The following is a 21,330-nucleotide window of genomic DNA, read 5'->3' on the forward strand; positions in this document are numbered from 1 at the left end:
GGAGTTTCTTTTCAATGTAGCATTCCTTTAAATATTTTTATGTATATATATTTATTCTAATGGAGATCACTTTTTAACTTCTTAATTTTTGTTTTTTATTCTTTTTCTTTTCAATTTTCACAGATTATAATTGTTACTATGTTTGATTGAGCTGAGGCAGTCTAAGGTTTATCATTTTTTGTTTATTTTTTGTTCTAGTGGCCCCCAGTGGAAACAATCCACTAACTATAGGTTTTTGTGATTTTCTGGGCTAGCCACTTTAAATGTTTATTATTATTATTATTATTAGCCTAAAATTTACGGCGTGGCTAAAGAACCAATACTGCCATTTTAGTTAAAGAACCAGTACAATCTCTTTAACTAAAGAACCGGTAAAAATTTATAGTTATATAGTGATTTATATATTTATTCATTTATAGTGATTCCAGTTTGCCTACAAAATTGTGGAAGGTTGTTGTGGTCTTTTTTACTACTCAATTTAGCTTGACAGAAATATTTTTCTTGTATTGTGGAGGTGATTTAGGATTCAAAAGATGTAGTAGTAGTAGTAGTATTTATTTCGTGTGAGATAACTGTATATTTTACATTAAATAAATACCTACGGGGAGACCATCAGATAGTATAAATACTAATGTAGGTGATGGCCACCTATATAAGATCAAACGATTGCAATAAGCAGAATGACACTAAAAAAAAAATTTTTTAGTAAAATCTTTTTTATGCAGTGGAGAGATTAGTGTTATAGCAATCCAGAAGATAAGTTTTGCAGATTTTTTTTAGTTGTTTTAGAGTGAGAGAGGCTAGGTCGTATTGGTGAAAGTGTTGTTGGATATTGTTCCAATTAATAATAGATTGGTAACGTATAGATTTGAGACCAAATGAGGTAGTCCTAACAGAAGGTCTAGCTAGAAGTTTAATGGATTTACTTCTTGTTGAATGATTAGATGAATGGCAGACCAATTTAAAAATATCACAAATATTACCTGGAGAATGCAGATTTATAATATTAAAAGTTAAAATAATGTTGAGAAATTTTATAAGATCTGAAAGAGTAAGAATATTAAGATTAAGAAAAATAGGATTTGATGGTGAGTTAAATTTAGAAAAAGTAATGATTCGGAGAGCAGCTTTTTGTAAGCGAAAAATTCTACATGACTTTGAAGTGAGACCCCACACTTGCGGACTATAAGAAATATGAGAAGAAAATAATGCATGGTAAATTGAAAGTAGGATATCCTTAGGCACATAATATCTTAGTTTGCAAAGAGCTCCATTTGTTTTTCTTAATTTATTGCCAATATAAGATATGTGGAAATCCCAATCTAGAAATTCATCTATTAATATACCTAGATATCTTACATGAGATGAGAATTCAAGTTTTTTTCCATTTAATTTCAGCCTTATATCATAGTTGACTGCTTTATTTCTTTGCCTAAATAGGATGACTTCAGTCTTTGCTACATTTAATGCTATTTTATTTGCAGTTAGCCATTTATATATACATTTTAAATCTATATTTAAATGCTTCTGCATTTTTTTCAGATTATGGTTAGCATATAACATGCAAGTGTCATCTGCAAAATGAAAAATTTCTGAAAAAATTATTGAGTTGATTAAATCATTAATATAAAGTAAAAATAAAATAGGACCAAGAACGGAACCTTGGGGAACTCCATGTTTAATAAAAAGTTTTTTAGATTTGGTGTTAGTTACGGAGACATATTGTACCCTATCGCTGAGATAGGAGCGAAACCAGGAGTTTGTTACACCTCTAATTCCATAATGTTCAAGCTTTGAAAGGAGAATTTCGTGTGATACAGTATCAAAGGCCTTTTGAAGGTCTATGAAGATTCCACATGCAAACTTACAATTATCTAAATTTTGTCGAATAGTTTCAGTGAGACTAATTAGTGCATGGGTGGTTGAATGTTTGGTCCTAAATCCAAATTGTTTATTGGTTATAATTTTATTAGAATCTAGGAAAGAAATTAATCGGTTTTTAATTATTTTTTCAAAGATCTTATCCAAATTGCTTAATAATGATATGGGTCTATAATTATTTGGATCAAGAGGAGACCCTTTATTCTTGTAGATTGGTATGACACTAACCATCTTTAATATGTTTGGGAATACACCTTGTTGTAGGGAAAGATTAAAAAGTTTGGTTAATATTGCAGAAATTGCTATGTTGGCTTGTTTTAAGATAAGATTAGGGACACTGTTTGGGCCCGATGCTTTGGTTAAATCAAGGTTATTTATGATCTTTAAAACTTCTTCTATTGTTACAGGGTTAAAGAATAATGAGTTACTATTATTATTTTTTAGGTAAGATGAAAAGTGTGTATTGTTATGTGGAATTTGGTTTCTAATTTTATCTGCAACAGAAGTAAAATGTTCATTAAAAGCATTAGCTACAGTTAATTTTTCAGAGATTATTTTATCATTTATTTTTAAGGAAGAAGTGCTAGATCTACTGTTGTTATCTTTATTATTTAAAATATCCTTTATACCTTTCCAAATTTTTCTACTGTTATTTTTGTTGATTAAGAAAAATTCTTTATAATAGTTTGATTTTGAGTTCCTGATAAGATTAACTATACGATTTCTATAAAATTTATATTGGTTTTGATAAAATAATCTTTTTTCTTGGTTTTTAGCTTTGATTAACTTTTTATAGTAATTATTGCGGATGTTAATGGATTTTAGAATAGCTCTAGTGACCCAAGGTTTATTTCTATTACTTAATTGTTTTTTTGATAGTTTTTTATTAGGGGTATGTCTACTTACAATTTGGTCTAATTGATTAAAAAAAAGGTTAAAAGAGTTATTTACATTATTTTCATTTAAAAGCAAAGTAGAATCCCAATCTATAGATTCTATGTCATTTATTACGGCATTAATGTTTAAATTTTTCCAATCCTTGTAATAGGTGTCTAAATTATCCTTGACTTTAAGTCTATTGTCAAAATAAATTAAAAATTGAGGAAGGTGGTCTGAAATTGAGGTGATGATGTTACCTGAGAAATATTTTGTAAATGGATTAGATGTAAATATATTATCAATTAAAGTTTTAGATGTATTAGATATTCTGGTTGGAATTGTTATAGATGGTTGTAAAAAATTAGAATAAAGTTCATCCAGGAAATCATCAACTAGATGGTTACTTTCACATTTTAGAAGATCAATATTAAAATCTCCCATTAAAATAAGTTTTTGTTTTTGCTTAATAGCTACTTCAAAGAAGGGTTTAAGATACAAATTAATAAATTCAGGAATTGGCATATTAGGGTGTTTATAAATGCACCCAACAATGGTATTTTTACGATTGTTATCTAAGATTTCTACAAAAGTTGATTCTAATTTACTTTCAAGAAAGAGCAAATTTGAAAGGTCTGAGCGTACCACTACTGTTAGCGAATTAGAAATATACAAGGAAGTACCTCCTGCATTGCTGCTTGAAAGGTTATGAAATCCTCTATAACCTTTTAAAATTGGTGTTATTGAGTACTTACTAAGTCTAGTTTCACTGAAGCCTAACACATCAAAGTCAATATTGAGAGAGTTCAGAAGAATGTTGATATTATCAATATTCTTGGGAAGAGAACAAGTATAAAGGCGGTGCAAGAGAGTAAATCCTGATCTTAATTATTATGAGTTAAATCTTGGACAATCAAGGCAAGTGAAGTATCACTCAACTGCTAAAATTTATATGACCAGGACTGAGCTTTTAAACATCTTGTTGCTGAAATAAATAATTCAACAAACGAAAAAAAAAAAAAAAAAAAAAAAGTAAAAAACAGTGCTTCAAAAACTCCACGCTGCGGCTCTCCTGAATGTCATAATTGCCCCAAAATCATAAGCTAGGCGTGCGATCAGTATCGCACGCCTTGCTGTGTTAGTGTAGGCATATGTACCACCACACGTGGGTGAAAATATTCATGACTAAGACTGCGCAGTAGCCTTTTTTTGTTAGGAAAGGACAAAGGTCTTCCTGTGGGGATGGGAAGTAGGGGTAGCTAGTCAACTTACACATTTTCAGTTATACGTATAGACAAATTTAATGTTTGCATTTAGACATTCATTCTTGTGAGGTGTCAAAAATCGGAAAAATCGACAGGCAATAAAATGCACACTTTAAAGGTGATGAAAGTCAAATTATGGTAAAAAAACATTTCTTGGTGGTTGCTAGTCGGATCATTTCGCAATATATGTTCTAAATCTTAACTAAATGTGTGTGCTGATTTGCGTAAGGGGTCGTACTACGTTAAAACTCGTCCAACTATATTCTTGCTCCGAGTTCGTTAATATCCTTACACATGCAGGAACGAATACGGTTGTGTGAACTTTGAACCATAAAGCTAGATTCGCCATTATGCTTATCTAAATGTGGCTTTTAAATACACTAAAATTGTGGGCTGACGGCTAAATCCCTTAAAATATAGTGAGAAGCTATACAAGTTCAGTGAATGCAGTCTTGTTTGAAAATTTTTACCAGAATTTTTTTTTTGCCGACTCGACAGTTTTTGCTAAACATCAACAAACAGGCATGTGGAGTGGATGATGAAAATTGTTATCTAAGTACTTTAACGCTCTACAGCTTCATTGAATTCTTATTTTAAAATAAAGATGCTTTCCGGAAAGTTTTTGCTGCAGCATGGAAAGTTGGGACTGAGACAGTTTTCAACCCTCAAACTGACACAGCAAAAAGGATTGAAAAACTCGATGACAAAAGCGTTTCAAATTCCCCAAAGAAATGCACGAACCCACGCACGAGCTAACGTTAAATCCTGGGAAACTGCAAAAGCACCTAGTAGGCTTGGAGGTATATGTTATTATATATTTGTGTGACCGTTTTATTAGGTATTCCTTCCAAATTCAACATTGTTGATTAAGCTGTTGCAACACAATATAGAATTCCGTTGCAATATTTACAATTTGCAATAAATAAATGTCTGAAAATCTTAGGATTGTCTCATCTTAAATCCTCAGAAGCAGTTTATTGATAAAGATATTCGCAAAACTATTTCTACATCTAATTTGATTCATGTCTTTATTTCCAACAGTAAGCATATATACCCCACTCCTCTTTCATTGATATCGGTCTGAATGACCACTCATTTTTACAACATTTTAAAGAAATCCTACTCTTTCATTTGAGTAATGAAAATAAAACATTGTTATATCTTCAAACATTTGGATTTAATTAAATAGCCAAATAAAATAATAAGTCTACTTTAAACATTGACAAGTTTACATTGTGTAAATCTATTATACAGGTGAATTTACTACTTGTGGGAACAGACTCAAAATTTGAGTCTTGATTGATCCTAAATGGACAATATCTCAAATCATTTTGTATTTTTGAATTAGTTAAATTTGTTGTTAATTGTCTTGGTTACTCAGTAAAAAGCACACTTATTAATCGAGAATATTGTATTATGGCACATTTTTGGTATACAACATCATACGCATGGAACGCAATTTGTAAATTTGGGGAATGGATCGGGATGCCGGGTAAGAAAATAATTAAGTAAGGCAGGACAGATAACGCATGCTTCTAGTAATCACACCAAAATGCTTGCCCAAGGCAAAGAGGGTAATTGCCTAAGAGTATGCACGTTTTGGTTGCCCCTCACAAGTTTATGTCGTCATGGATCATAATATTGTGAACGGTTTCCAAGGCATGACCCAGATCTCTTCATGCATGAATTACATACTCATATCCTCTATTTACGAGGTACATTTCACAACTAATTATACATTTACCTATCACTCGTAATTAATGATTAATTATTTAGTTTATTAATTATATACTTATTTAATAATTTATTCTTATGCATGAAGGATATTGTTTCTCTTCCACTTCAATCATGAAGGTACACTGCACTTCACTATAAACCGATAATCACATATGGTGTCTTCTGCACCCAATAAACATGTGTTATCAATAATCATGAGCTAAAGGTGGAATGCACAAGCTGGTCCAGTATTGGCCCAGCGTGTGTTACCACATAATAGTAATATCAGGATTCATAAAAGGGTGTGCCTCACCGTAATGATAATAAGTGATAATAATATCAAGTAATAATAAGATACACAAGCCTCACACACGCATCTGTCCAAATGTTATATGGCTGACGTAGGAAGCCCGACATCCACATCAGTAAAAGCGCAAGTGGAAATTGGATGAACCGTTGCTCCCACCGCTGGACAAAAACCTTCACAACTCTCGTAGCCAAATGGTTGTATAAGGAAACCGTGCGGCTAGAGCAACAGTGCAGCCACAGTGGTCAGTGATCGCATGACCACCCATCGACGACTGGGTGATGTGAGCCAATCCAAAAGCTTGATCGTATGCTTGCAGTGTTGGACCAGTGCGTGAAAAGAAGTGCCAGTGGTCAGAGGCAAGTATATTCGGCAAGTGTCATCCGGTTTGGCAGCACATAAAAGAAAATAAACATAGTTAGTTCAAGTAAAATTGGAGACATTGCCACAGATGATAATGGGTGGGTGGGTGGGAGCTTCAAATCTGAGGAGCTTTAATCTCCAACAACCTCAGTTCTTTATGGCTAAAATTGGACTGACCCATGTGTCATGTATTTATTGACTTGTATTATTAAGCGAGGCAAAACAGATGCATGTTGACCTGGGGCAACTGAGACAATGCTCTACGCAAATATAATCCAACATGGCTAACCTTATTTGAGGTACAGTACTAGGTCAGAGCCAGAGTGGTATCTATCATTATACAGGACAGCTAGAAAGTATACTGAAGTCACCACAATTAACATGAGCTAAATATTCATTTAGCTCGTTTAAGCATAAATTCCATATAAACATCACCAATATTATATTTTAGCTGAAAACATTGGCAGAGCTGTTTTAGGTGGTGCTTGTGCTGCAGGTGTTGGAGCTTTGTGTTTCTATGGATTGGGTTTATCAAATGATGTTGGAGCTATTGATAAAGCAAGGTAGATCATGGAGAATTTTTTCCACCTCGAATATATGAACCAGAAAAGCTTTAATTACTAGAGCCAAAACATAGAAGAAAGTGATAAAACAGAAATGTGTAGCATCAAACTTGAAAATTAAAAAAAAAAGATTGATTTCAATAACTTTTTTTAGGTTTTGGCCTGACGAGATGCGTCAGCGTGTCAAATCAACCTATTTGTACTTTACTGGAAGCCTTGGCATTACTGCTGTGTCAGCATTTTATTTAAGCAGAAGCAAGGCTGTCTTTCGCATGATGAATGCTAACCGGTGGCTTGTAAGTTTTGATTGTAAACCTGTAGGTTTTGCATTTTGATTTTAAACCCATAGCTTGTGAGTATTGATTGTAAACCTTTAGCTTGTAAGTGTTGATTATAAACCCATGGCTTGTAACGTAATTGTAAACCCATGGCTTGTTGGAGTTTATTATAAACCCATGGCTTGTGAGTATTGATTATAAGCCCATGGCTTGTGATAGATAGATAGATATTTTATTTATCAATAGCAGTTATATATATACAATTAAAATTAAAAGAAAATAAATATAAAGAAAAAGAAAATAAATATCATAATTAGTCAGGGTAACAAAATTAAAATATATAATGCTATTGAAGGGAGACCATACCTAATAGCATAAAGCTAAGGCAAAGGGTATGGCCACCCTTGGACAATTACAGTAAACGATACGAGACGCACAAAACAACACACACATAAAAGTGGGTCAAATGATAAACAGCCATGCGGGAAACAAATGGCCAAGTCTGACAATTCAGGAAGGATTAGTAAGAGGAAACAAAGTACTTTTTCAGATCACTTCTAAGATTAAAATAATCAAGGGAAACAAATTTTCTAGTCATTAAAGACTGCAATTTATTCCAGGAATTAATGGCATTAAATCTAATTGAGTTTTTACCAAAAGAAATAGTATTAAAGGTAGGGAGATTGATCAAACCAATTTTCTCTGCCCGAGTGCCTTGAGCATGGGTGAAGTCAACCGCAAATGTATTAAGGATAGAAGCAGGCAATTTTTCATGAAATAGTTTATGTAAAAATAGAATATTGTGACATTTGACAATATCAGAGAATTTGAGGAGCTCAAGATTACCATACAGGTGACTGGATGATGCTCTTCGAGATTCAAAAGACATGAGTCTAATAGCAAAATTTTGCAAAACAGTAATACGATTAACATCAAGACTGTTTGGCTGACCCCAAATTTGATTACAATATTGCAAGTGTGAATGAAAAATGGCATAGTAAACTAGAATAAGAACATTTAAAGGCACAAAGTGACGAAGTTTAGCTAAAGCTCCATTGGCCCTCTTGAGCTTGGCAACAGTATCATTGATCTGAGACTTCCAGCTTAAATCAGAATCTAATAGAACACCAAGATATTTAATACAATTACTAGGTATAAGCCTTTTACCATTGATAAAAAGCCTAAAATCGTAATTAAGAGGTTTCCGTGTATGTTTAAAAATAATGTACTCAGTCTTACTAGCATTAAGAGAAATTTTATTGGCATTGAGCCAATGGCAAAGAAGCTTGAGGTCAAAATTCATTTGTTTGGCCAGTTGTTTCAAAGATTTACTGAAGTTTAAGAGATTGGTGTCATCAGCAAAGTGATGCACCAAAGAAAAATTAATTGAACAATGCAGGTCGTTAATATAAATTAAAAATAAAAGAGGTCCTAAAACAGAGCCCTGAGGGACACCATGCCTGATAAGATTACTAGTTGATATATTTCCATTGATGGATACAAACTGTTGACGTCCTGTTAAGTAAGATTTAAATAGTGAGAGTGGGGTACCACGAATTCCATAGTGAAAAAGCTTTTTAAGCAAAATTTCATGATCAACCGTATCAAAAGCCTTTTGAAGATCAATGAACACTCCACATGCATAATTTCCTTTATCAAGAGCATCCATAATTTTTTGAGAGATGTTCAGAAGTGTTTGAGAAGTCGAGTAATTTTTCCTAAAGCCAAATTGATGCTTGTAGAGGGCGTTGTTTGCTTCGAGAAAACCATACACTCGTTTGTATATGATTTTTTCATATATTTTATCAATATTTGAGAGTAAGGATATAGGTCGGTAATTTGTTAATTCTAATTTGGACCCTTTTTTATAAATAGGGATGGTCTTGGCAGTTTTTAGGTTTGTAGGAAAAATACCAGTTGTGAAAGACAAATTAATAAGTTTTGAAAGTGGTATAGATAATTCAGATTTAACAAGAGTTAAAATATGGGCAGGAATACTGAATGGCCCAGAAGATTTACCAGGGTCAAGGGAAGAAATGCAATGCAGAACTTCTAAATCATCAGTTGGTGAAAGAAACATCGAATTAGAAGTAGAATTTTTTAGAAAAGAGGAGAAATGTTTTCGAGTGAACGGGATATTCATTCTGATGTTATCTGCAATTGAAGCAAAGTAATCATTAAAAGAATTAGCAATTGTCACTGGATCAGTTACAACAGAGTTATTAATGTTCATACAGGTGGGAGAAGCAGAAACAGAAGAACGAACAGAAATAATATTTTTAACCCCTTTCCAAATATTGCCAATATTTTTTTGGTTATTGCTGAAATATTTATTGAGGAAATTACTCTTACTCATTCTACATAGAGATACAATTTTGTTGCGGTACTTTTTAAAACTCTCTAGCAAGGAAGACTTTAAAAGTGGATCTTTCTCTCTTAAAAAGCATTTATGCAGATGGTCTCTTTTGATTATTGAGGTAAGGATACCATTAGTAATCCAAGGATTGGATTTTTTTTTTCTTTTTTTGTTGCATGTTTTTTTTAGAGGAGCATGATTGACCAATAGACTGTTGATACAATTGTAAAAATTGTTAAACGATAAGTTGGGATCATCTACATTCAATTGTAGGATATCATCCCAATTTTTATTGTGAAGTTCGGTGAGAAAGTCATTGTGATGAAATTTCTTCCAATCATGAACAAATATATCATCAGAGGTGTGCAAAGGATTGATTGCAGACAAGTTTTTTAAGACTAAGAACTGAGGGAAATGGTCAGATATTGAACTTATAATATTACCAGACACAGTGTCCCACTTGGCTGAACTAAAATAAATATTATCAATAATCGTGCTAGAAACTTCAGTAACTCTTGTGGGAAGAATTATATGCGGGAGTAAGTTAAATTGCGAAGTAATATCGATGTAATCGGACACTTCTTTGACTGTTTCAGACTTTAGAAGGTCAATATTAAAGTCTCCAAGGAGGAAGATAGACTTGTTATCTGAAGACGCTTTCTCAAGAAGAGGCAATAAAAAATGATTGTTGAACTCATCAACAGACATCGAGGGATGTCTGTAGATGCATCCAACAATCATGTTTCTATCTTTGGCCCGTATAATTTCAATGAATTTAGATTCAAGCTCCTTGCTTTTATATGCAAGAGTATCCAGGTCGGGACGTTCAATAAATTGCAAGTGATTAGGGATGTACAAAAGAGCACCACCCTTTTCACCTTCAGTAGGTGTGTGCGTGAAGGAATAACCCGATAGATCGCAGTTAATAGGTGGGATTTTAGTCTGGAATTTGGTCTCAGTGATACCAATAACACTGAAGTCATGCCCAAGTTGACCTAACAGAATCTTTAGTTCATCAATATGTTTAGACAGAGGCGATATTCATATGAAAAAGGGAGAATTTATCAGAATTAACTTGAAGGGCAGAGAATTCAATTGGATCGTAATATTTGCAGTTGACACCACCCATGGTTTCAGGATGGGGGACCTCGTTGATTTCAATAGAGTTGAGCTGGGAGAGAAACCTTTTCATTTCCATAGAGGAAAGACTCTTGTCATAAACTAAGGGGGGAGTTGTTGAGCCAAAGGGGAGAATTTTGTTGATACATTTACAACAGAACCAAAGTTCATCAGAGTTTTGGAGAGATATATAATCATCAGCATTGAGACCATTGCATTTAATATGAATCCAGAATTTACAAATATCACACTGAATAGCCTTATGATTTGAATTAACAGACTTTCCACAGACACCACACGGAAAATTTATCATTTTTAAGTGAACACACAGAACATAAAAATATCACACAAAAATTATCAACAAGCCTATAGAAACAAGATAATCACGTATGAGAGCAAACGAAAACAAGCAGGAAATGACACAACACACAAAATGACAATGGGATGTGTCAAAAGATGTGTTTAGCGTTTCAAAAGCTAGAAAAGATGATAAACTACAGGGGAGTGAAAATTGATTATTATGACCGATTCAGCAAGCAAGCGCGCAAAAATAAATAAATAAATAAATTATTAAATCGAGTGAACGAAAAAAAAAAAAAAAAAAAAAAAAAAAAAAAAAAAAAGGCGGCGCGAAAAAGACACGTTTAAAAATTTACCTTATTCCAAGGAAACATCGTCATAATAATAATCTAAGTCGCTTACGTGAAAAATTTTAAAAGGTTCATCTGTTATATTTGGTTTAATAAAAACATTACCCTTCCAAGACCAAGATGATGCAATTCTACCTTCGTGATATAATTGACTGCTCATTCCCAACAGGGCTTTATAAGCTGGGCAAAGATTATCTGAAATAACAACTTTACGATGATTTACACTGTCTTTCAACTTTTTACGGTTTTCGAGCGCTTTTTCAGCCTTTTTCCTGTTGACGAACCTAACTATAGTGCGCTTTGGAAATTTCGAGTCTCTTTCCCTCTTTGACTTTGGTAGGCGATGACAAGCCTCAATTTCGTTACAATCACAGGTAACACCGATTTCCTGAAGAATGCTTATTACCTTTGCTTCGAGATTTCGATCAGCGATATCATCTGATATGCCAATGATTTCCAGATTATTTCTTCTGGAGTATTGGTCCTGGGCGTTAATCTTCATTTCAAGGTTAATTTGAGATTCGTAAATTTCGTCGTTTTCCTTTTCAAGTAATCTAATTCTTTTTTTCATATTTTTGTTGTCGTCGAGAATTCGTTTAAGAACATTATTTTTGATTTCATCTACGCTGTCTTTTATTTCTTTCAGCCCAACCTTTTCTTTCACTTCATCCTGAACTTTTATCAAAAATTGAACCAAATCTGGCTTTGTGAATTTATCAATTTGTGATTTAGATTTTCCCACAATGTCACTTAAGTTGGCAAGTGTAAAAGACGAAGCCATTATATCTTTATTTGAAATTAACTATTTATTTATTTAAGTTTATTATTCTAATCACTCCCCGTTGTAGATAGAGAAGTTTTACATCCGCTTATAGCTTATGAACACGTCCGTTCGCTACGAAGTCTTGCGTCGAATGTGAGTATTGATTGATGGCTTGTGAGAGTTGATTATAAACCCATGGCCTGCGTATAATAAAGGTTTTGTGCTTTACTTTATGTACAACAAAATTTTCTTCCTTAAAACGTTTGATTTTTTGTTTAATAGGTGTTTGGTGGTAGTCTCGCTGCTATGATTGGCAGCTCTATCGCTTGTCAATCAATTGAATATCAGCCTGGATTCAATGCTAAGCATCTTGCATGGACAGGTATTAAAATTTTCTTCTTCTTTTTTTTTTAATCTCTTACCGTACCAATGTAATGGTCAATTGACACGATATGAATTTAGTTTTAACCAAAAAAGTGTTAAAGGTCGTACACAGTGTCCTATTTTTCTCTACATAGCCATCAACAAACGTATAAAGTCAAAAAATAAGTATACGGAAAAAATAATTTATTTCATCCCCTTTGTTTTTTATCCTCTGATTTATTTTTCGTCTACCCCTCAGTTTAAGTATACCCTATTAAGTTTTGATTCCTACTTCCAAGTTGCATGCCAATTTTATGATAAAAAAGGTTGTGGATGGTGAACTGTTTACAAATTTTCTTGCATCGCCCCCTCATCCCCAATAAAGCCTTCCCCGCTTTAATATTTTTCGAAATTTCGGGGTAAATTTAAAATGATCTAATCCCACTGGGGGATCACACTATGCAGCCCCTGTACATTTGCAAGGGAAAAACGATTTGTTACTTTCATTCCCATAATGTCTGCCGCAACTTAGAAAATGTAAAATTCTTTATATATAAATATTCTTTATCACTTCGATTCGATAAGTTTAAAGGTTTAGATATGGAATTTTTTAGTCTTTCTAGATTAACCTTGGTTGTCCTTCAAGACTACACCCGCAGTTACACGTTCCCGTGTAACGCAATTAATTAGTTTTATTAATTGTAGTAATATTTTTTACTTATCTTAAATTTAGCACACAGTGGAATTGTCGGCGTTGTTATTGCACCGTTGATGTTAGTGGGTGGCCCGCTAGTGTTGAGAGCAGCTGCGTACACCGCTGGAACGGTGGCTGCACTGTCCTTGACAGCAGCTTGTGCACCTGATGAGAAATTTTTGACATGGGGTGGGCCTCTATCTCTCGCTCTGGGTGGTATTTGCGTGGCTTCCATTGGTAAGTGACTAAATGATTTCCTAAAGTATATGACTTATTTTTCAGTTTTAATTTACTAAATCATTTGTCATTAATTTTCATACGATTGGAAACGGTTTTAATACAACAAGGCGAGTATACAGTTTGTTAACACGGGCTCACGATCAACAAACCTCGGATTTACAATCGTGTATAAGACGAAACGATATAAAACGAATTTCCTAAAAATGATCTTAGCGATAAACCACCTGAATCTTTTTTGAGTCGTTAAAGTGTTTCTGAATTTATTCTAGGCGGGATGTTCCTCCCTGCCACATCTGCTGTTGCACCGGCTATCAGTTCACTTGTGACGTATGGTGGACTGGTTGTATTCGGTGGCTTTATGTTATACGACACACAAAAGATTATAAAACATGCTGAGCTGACGACTTATAGTGGGAAAAGTTATGATCCTATCAATGCGTGAGTATTTGTTGAAATGTAATTTTTGTAATTTCTTTTTGTCAGTTTTTCAAGTACCTTTGACTAGAAAATTATTAGACAGCCTAACATTTTATCCCCCCTTCCTCTCCTGGACTATAACCCCAGACCTTTATCTCACTACTTTATCTAACTACTGAGAGGGCGACCTAAACTTAAAGGGAGGGATCCCTCTGTTTACTTATGGTTTACTGTGGCTAAAAACCTACAAGTTGTGTCAGTACAGTGACTTTGTATGGATCGCGGATACCAGGGCTTATCTTGAATGCATATTGAATGTTCAATAAGATAAGGGTTGTCTATAAACTGGAGGGAAGTTAAAAAAATGAGCTGGAAACGAAGAAGTTGAGAACACTCAAGAAAGTTTATAAAAAGTTGAAAGTTTAGTGTAATAAATTGTAAGGAGTTTTATATCATTTTGATCTGTGTCGTATTATAAGTTGTGTCATGTGCGTTTGTATTGTTTGTTTATTTGTTTGTTTGTTTGTTTGTTTGTTTGTTTGTTTGTTTGTTTGTTTGTTTGTTTGTTTGTTTGTTTGTTTGTTTGTTTGTTTGTTTGTTTCGCAAATCCAGGATCATTTTTATTTTTTACGACTCTTTTTTCAGTTCAATCGGAATATACATGGACACAATCAACATCTTCATCCGAATACTAATGATCATGGCTGGTAACAACAGACGAAAATAAAAACAGACTCAATTTTGATTTGCTGTCTTTTCTTTGTACAAATGCATGTGAAATATTGTTTAAATTTGTAAACCAATTTCATGTTTTCAATCGTTTCTTTTAACACGCATGCGTCTAAATTCTTTGTTTTTAACTTATTTATTTCAGTCAGATATAAAAAATTAAGGCATGGAAACGAAGGTGGTTGCATATGTATTGCATTCGCGGATTATGTGAAACCTGAGAACTTATAGCAAATTTGACATAACCGTTTTGAAGATAGATTTCTCTAAATGTGCGTATATTTTGCGTTTATAAAAAGGGATTGGTTATAATAGTTCGTTACAAACCGAAAGTAAAGTTTGACTTTCGTGTACATTTAGTACGCATTTGTTTATTTATATGAAGAAAGATTCTGCCACGAGAAAAGTGAGCAAACAAGACATGGCTTTAATAAAGCGAGGGGTATACGGAAGCGAGGAAGATATATTCACAATCTGTAATGCTTTGTGAAAAGAAAAACTTTGAGGTTTAAGTATAGTTTTTATTTTTGGAACAAATTAGCTTAGAACAGATATAGATGTTAAAAAATCTAAATTTTGATGTCGCTGTGACGTTTTTGGACCCTTGTCCAAGGTTGTTTAAAGAGTAATCTTTGTAATCGTTCTATAACTGTGCTAGATATCAAACATGTCCTTCTAGCCTTCTATGACAATTTTGGTCATAAACAGATGAATATTCGTTGTGTGCCAATTTTGGTCATGTCATTTTCTATTCCGTGCCAATTTTTGTGAAAATACTCAGGGTACAAGAAATTGTGGAATAGAGATAAATAAGATAAAGATAAATCTTTTCGTGATCGCAGGAGCCTGTAGTAATCACTCTTCCTTTTTAATCCGTGCCTCCAGAACCACTCGTCCTAAACATTTGTTACTTGCCTCTATATTTTTTTTTAAAATTTCTAGAATCACTATATAATGTCGTTTAATCGTTGCATAACGTCGTTTCGTTTTGACGTTATGTCCACATCTTACGACTTCTCTTTTCGTTTTGATTCTCCAAATAATAGTAAAAATTGGTGGAATAGTTACCTGACATTGTATAATGACAAACGAAAATATCATACAACAAGGAAACGACATCATTATGGAGGACGAAATGGTACATTATAAAATACACCATAAAATAACATAACATTATTTGATATAGATGACGTAACGGCATCGTGTGATGATAAATGACATCGTTAGTGAGGGAAATGCAAGGTGTAGAATTACAAAATTTGCTTCACTGGTCTAAACCCAAATGGAAAACATTTTGGGAAAATATTCACTGGCACATAAGTTCTCTTACCCAAGTTGAATTACTTTTTGTGAATTGCTAAAAGAATATTGAATTGTGCTTACTTTTAGATGGAAGAAATATCACAGTCTTCCAATTATGTGGTTTGGATAACTTTTTGTCTTTCAGCTATCGCTCCTTGTATATGATTGCATTGTGTTGATAGTGGTGGTGATTTACATCCTCCATTGATTTACCATGTCAATTCAAGATTGCATGGTAACCTTCAACGTCACGATTAAAGACAAAATGACAAAATGACTAATGACAAAAGTAGTAACAACTTTCCACTTTTCACCATCAAGAGTTCAAAAACTGTCAATCTACTCGTGGAAGTTCTTTACTTCCATAATATATCTTTAGTTCATACTTTAATAGATGCAAATTTGGTTTTGTGCAACTCCAAAATAACAAACAATCAAAGTCCTTTGATATTTTTTACAAAAACAAACCGTTTGCAAAAAGCATGTACAATAATTAAGAAATTCATCTATTTACTAGATATTCTGGACGGCACTTTCACAAAGAGTAGTGATAGATTCTTGGCATCATGTGCAAATGGTTTTATAGATTTATTGGAGCAGTTTTAAACATACGCACAAACCACTGTATTTTAAAGGCGTTAAAAATAAAGAGAAAAAATCCAAAACTAAAGATATACAAATATAAATTTGAAAACACCTCAGCATTGGTGATATTGGGAGTTCAGCAATTGTTAATACAAACACGTTTTTACAAAAATTTTTCGTAAAAACACAACATGGTTGTATGGAGGTGCTATATATAATCGATTGAGTAAAATGTTCATTAGGAACTCGATATTTGATATCAACTCGGCTTAATCAACCGAAGGAGCAATTTACGGAGAGAGATGCAAAGCTTTTTTAAGTATGATCAATGTTATGATGCACAACTCTATGCAAAACAAGAAAGCTCTTGGAAGTCTCGTTAACACTGAACATTTTTTCTTCAAGAATGATACTGAGGTCAGTGCCAGGTACAAAATATATTCACTGACTTGGAACAGATTCCAGTGTTTCAAGAAAACTTGTTGAATATTTTTGTCCTACTAACAATAAAGCTGAATATAACACTAGAAATTTTCTTGTACAAGTTGCCCAAAGGGAAGCTACAGTTTAGACAAAATTCAGATTTATTATTTAAACAACTCCAAGCCATATGTAACGTCAAATGTAACTTGCAAGAGATGTCCTAATGGAGTCGAGTGTGATATATTACGACAACTGGTGATGTACTTTTGATACCCTGTCCTCCCAAGTATTGCTGCAAACCAAAAAAGTTTAAAAGATAAAATTCTTGTTCCAATCATCGAAAAGGGCGGTTATGTGGAAGATGTAAAAAGGGCCATTCGTTAGATATGTTTAGCCAGAACTGTATCAAGTCTGATCAAGGTAACAAAAGTATCTTTTGGATTTTCTTCATTGTGCTTTGATTCACATTCACCTATGTACTAATGCATTTAAAAAAAAATTCCAACATATCCAAGACAGTCATGAGAAAGTTAATGCAACTCTCGCAGTGTATGAGCTGTACCAGGGCAGAAACTGACAGAAGTTATTGAACATCTTTGATTAAAAGGAACATAAGACAAAGTACTTCATAACGTTCTTTTACAAAAATGAACTAATAATTTAGGTTTATCAAAAATCCTATTCTTGTTTTATCAAACGGCTGCTTCGTTACGCGTCACCCACTCAAGTCATCAATATTCACCTTCAAGTTCCTACTGTATGAGAATTTATCTAACCTCTGTCCATTCAATCAAAAGAGTTCGATCAAAGGTATCGGAAAAATAGTTGAAAAGACAGAAATGTATGAGTTGAAAAATGCTAATTTCCTATAAAATTGAAGTAAACATCCGTCCAACGTTTAAAAACATCCCTTTGTTGGCATTCAAGAAGATAAATATGTGTATATACATACACCCACCATTGATATTTAGCATCAACGGTGGTATGAGTCCAGAAACAAGTGTTTTGTATCCAGACTTGCCAACATGATCGCGGAAAAAAGAGATGAGACAAAGGGAGTAGTTGTAGCATGGCTGAGACGCAAAGTTTGGTGTAGTTTGGTATAGTTTGGTACGAATTTGTGTATATACAGATATTTATTTTTGTTAATCAAGAATATTTTTAATTTTTGCACCAATTTCGGCCTTAAACAGTATTTAGTTGACAAAAAATCAACATTCTATTATCGCCTATCATTTATTTAGTCACTATGTCAATTTTATTTCTACAAAACATTTCATGGTTTTAAAGCCAGAAATTCAAATTTTAGCGACATTGGCGTGCAAGAATTTCCTAAATCTTCTACCGAAAAAAAATAATAGAAATTTTATGTTAAGCCATTCTACCAATATCACTCAATGGGGTCCCTCGATGCTAATCCAGCTTCAAAATTGACCGGAGTTCCTTAAGAGATAAAAATAAATTTATATCCAAGCAAAATAAAAAATAAAAGTTCTACAATTGTTCCACAAATGTCGTTCTCGATGATGTTTGAAAAGGTATGTGTGACGTAAAAATGCAGCAGAATTCCGAGCTATTATGCGACATCGTAAGGTCGCTTGTCCCAAGTCGTTAAAACAGCCATCGTTAGATGTTATGTCTGAGGTAGTTTGCCACGAATATTAAAATATATCGGCCGTTGTTAATTTAGGGCTGGTGTAAAAAATGAGCCAACCAAGGAAATTTCATAGTTGTACTAATCCAACAAATACACGCCTTGTTTCCGCAAAAATAGAGAATCCTGGGGCGAGGTTGGTGAATAATATTTGATAAAACTTTTTTAGATGTGTGCCATCGGGCACGTAAATAGATAATTTTTATCAGGATAGATAAAAAACTTCTATTCAAATTTAGTCTAGCCTCCAAATTTTTCACAAATCTCAGTTTAAGATGCAACAAACAACAGGTTTTGTTTACAATAGTGTCACGTAACTAAAAATATCAAAAAAATATTGATCCTTTTTAACGTTATATTGTAATTTCGGACGTTATTGTAAACAGTTACGGTTAGTTTATCAACGCTCCCGGTTTTATCAATGCCCGTTTTAAAATAAGCGGTGCAAAACTAAAATTTAGTAGACATCATAACTTCCTTAGTTCTGCTCCGAAAGCGCTCTGGGTTCAGTTGGCACACGATTATGGAGAATTTGCAATAACATGTCAAGCACTGGGAGGTAGAAGAAAACGTGTATGTACGCATTCAGCGTCAATCTCGACCACATCACTTTTTATCGTGACGGCGAAACTTGAAATATCAAGAAGCACAGCGCTGTTGTGAAGGAAATAGGCCTAGGGGCGAGGTTGACTTAGCGTTTTAAAGGTTCAACTAATGTACTTTATGCGACCAAGTGGTATTTTCGCACGCATCCTAACGACATAGTTGTAAATATTTAAGTTTATAAATTTTTCTGTACTGAGTAGCTCCGTAGTTCCTTTTAACACCACTCCATTCACACCTGTGTTTACATCTGTCGCGTTTTTTTAAGATTTGCATTTGAGCATTGTGATATATTAAATATATTAAATCAAAAAAAAAAAGAAATATACAAATATAGCTTTAAAAATCTTTTATATTAAAAACTACAAGCCATGAAAATCTTTTTGCATACAAAGCGGAAACATATGAAGCCCTTTCCACAAATGAGAAAGGTTTTCTACTGGCGGAGTTAAGAGTATGGGTAGCATTTGCATGAAGCATTTAGATGTAGCTGATGCCTCTGAAAATTCGACCGCGTCGCCTCTTACTACACAAGAGATACACTTAGTCAATGAATCATGGAAAGTTGTAACGCCACATTGGAAAGAAATATGCGAGCTAGCTTTTGAAAGGTGGGTTGTACAGAAAGACATTTTTATGCTGCAAAACCTTATATCCTAACCTGTTGAATAACGACAGTCTCAATAAGCTTGTAGAGTTCTGGAGTTTGAAGCAAAAAATTTGATTGAACCTCTGAATTGATTGTTGGACAATCTCGTCACCAGGGTTTCTTGTTCGCTTTCTGATGTGGCTGCACGAAAACATCTTTCGCGCCAACACGCATATCTAGAAAGCGAAAAAGAAGATCTGGGAAAGAGATTGATTGTTGAGTTAAAACAAAACTAAAATTAGTTTTAAATTAAGTGTGTTCTTGAGAAAATTAAGAGTACCCAGCCTGCATGCCATTGTTGGGATATAAATGTAACACTGACCATAAACTTTGGTAGAGCTAGGCTAACCATGTTAATAACGGAAAACTACAACTTATAAAAAACCAGCCTCGTTTGCAGACTGGTCTGTCTCTATTAGATACCTAAATATCTAAAATTTCAAATTTTCAAAGTTTTTATTTTCATTTTTGATAGATCATTGTCATCATATGGAGTATTACGTAGTTTTTTTCGTACTGAAAACCCTGAACTCGGTTTACCAGAAGTTTTAAATTCCTCGATTATTCAAAATCACACAGATAATTTCAAGAATTTAGTAGAAAGAGCCATCGCCGCTCCTTCGTTGGTGCAAAAACAACTACTTGAATACGGTAAAATTCATTATGAGTACGGAGTAAAAGAAGAGTACATTAAGGTATGGTTACTGCTTCGTTTGTTTGTTTGTTTGTTTGTTTGTTGTTGAATAACTTCTGCATACCGCATTTTTTACCATATCTTCGTTTCAGAATCTTGCGAACAATACAAAAACAGAAGTATGTTGCTATATAGAGGATTCAAGTGATGGAAAAAAGACACACCGAGCATGGGAGCGCGTGTTTACATTTTTAAGTGACACTTTAATACGTGGTATGAGGAGAGCTGAAAAAGAAAATGGATCAGTTGAAGTTTCAAATGAAAGAGAGAAAGAAATGATTGATGATTTAGAAAATAATCGTTCGGAGAATAACAACAACTGAATTTAAACTGATCCATCTTAAACTTAAATTCCGTCAGAAGAATTTTAAAGTGTTTTTGTGTTAGTAGACACGAAAATTCATCATCTAACAAAGGCCTGACGGTTGGCTTTGAGATTTTTTCTATTATGTTTGCGTTTTTGTTTTTCTATGAAAAAAAAAATATAATCAAATGACATAAAAAAATTCACGACATTTATTATTTACGTCATATCTATATTTAGGTAATTGATTTTGTCTACGTTCATAGCGAATACTTTATCATCCAATCATTCCTCATTCGTTGTTCTAAAAAGTTTTAAGTTGGTGACAAAATAATTAAATAATTAAGAGAATCTCGTAAGTAAGCTTAATGCTGTCACGATTTGCTATAAAAATAAATGGAAGACGCTTTAACTTGTTTTTTACGTCTAACTTTATTACTATCTCGCTTGCGAGGATAGTATTGTTTTCCAACTCCTAACTAACCAACTAACCGACTAACTAACCAACTAACCAACTAACTAACCAACTAACTAAC

At 33.5% G+C, this 21,330-nt stretch overlaps 2 protein-coding genes across 2 annotated transcripts; both read left to right on the forward strand.

The window, feature by feature from the left end:
- Positions 1 to 4,503: 4,503 nt before the first annotated feature.
- On the forward strand, positions 4,504 to 14,654 carry LOC130647664 (growth hormone-inducible transmembrane protein-like). The gene is made up of 7 exons (XM_057453605.1): positions 4,504 to 4,822; positions 6,860 to 6,971; positions 7,126 to 7,267; positions 12,420 to 12,519; positions 13,234 to 13,431; positions 13,704 to 13,872; positions 14,497 to 14,654. The coding sequence occupies exons 1-7, from the start codon at positions 4,627 to 4,629 to the stop codon at positions 14,576 to 14,578; spliced, it is 999 nt and encodes a 332-aa protein (XP_057309588.1). The 5' UTR covers positions 4,504 to 4,626; the 3' UTR covers positions 14,579 to 14,654.
- Positions 14,655 to 19,526: 4,872 nt separating this feature from the next.
- Positions 19,527 to 21,330, forward strand: LOC130647335 (uncharacterized). Its single transcript, XM_057453147.1, has 3 exons — positions 19,527 to 19,758; positions 20,272 to 20,491; positions 20,583 to 21,330. The coding sequence occupies exons 1-3, from the start codon at positions 19,604 to 19,606 to the stop codon at positions 20,811 to 20,813; spliced, it is 606 nt and encodes a 201-aa protein (XP_057309130.1). The 5' UTR covers positions 19,527 to 19,603; the 3' UTR covers positions 20,814 to 21,330.

This window comes from Hydractinia symbiolongicarpus, chromosome 6 (genome assembly GCF_029227915.1).
Source record: "Hydractinia symbiolongicarpus strain clone_291-10 chromosome 6, HSymV2.1, whole genome shotgun sequence".
NCBI classification, from domain to species: Eukaryota; Metazoa; Cnidaria; class Hydrozoa; order Anthoathecata; family Hydractiniidae; genus Hydractinia; species Hydractinia symbiolongicarpus.

What these genes read in the sequence shown, in the direction of transcription:
- LOC130647664 (XM_057453605.1), top strand. Translation starts at nt 4,627, where the DNA reads ATGCTTTCCGGAAAGTTTTTGCTGCAGCATGGAAAGTTGGGACTGAGA. An exon ending in AGCACCTAGTAGGCTTGGAG is followed by an intron (nt 4,823 to 6,859) that starts GTATATGTTATT and finishes ATTATATTTTAG; the next exon opens with CTGAAAACATTGGCAGAGCT. An exon ending in TATTTGCGTGGCTTCCATTG is followed by an intron (nt 13,432 to 13,703) that starts GTAAGTGACTAA and finishes AATTTATTCTAG; the next exon opens with GCGGGATGTTCCTCCCTGCC.
- LOC130647335 (XM_057453147.1), top strand. Translation starts at nt 19,604, where the DNA reads ATGGGTAGCATTTGCATGAAGCATTTAGATGTAGCTGATGCCTCTGAA. An exon ending in TGCGAGCTAGCTTTTGAAAG is followed by an intron (nt 19,759 to 20,271) that starts GTGGGTTGTACA and finishes CATTTTTGATAG; the next exon opens with ATCATTGTCATCATATGGAG. An exon ending in TAAAAGAAGAGTACATTAAG is followed by an intron (nt 20,492 to 20,582) that starts GTATGGTTACTG and finishes TCTTCGTTTCAG; the next exon opens with AATCTTGCGAACAATACAAA.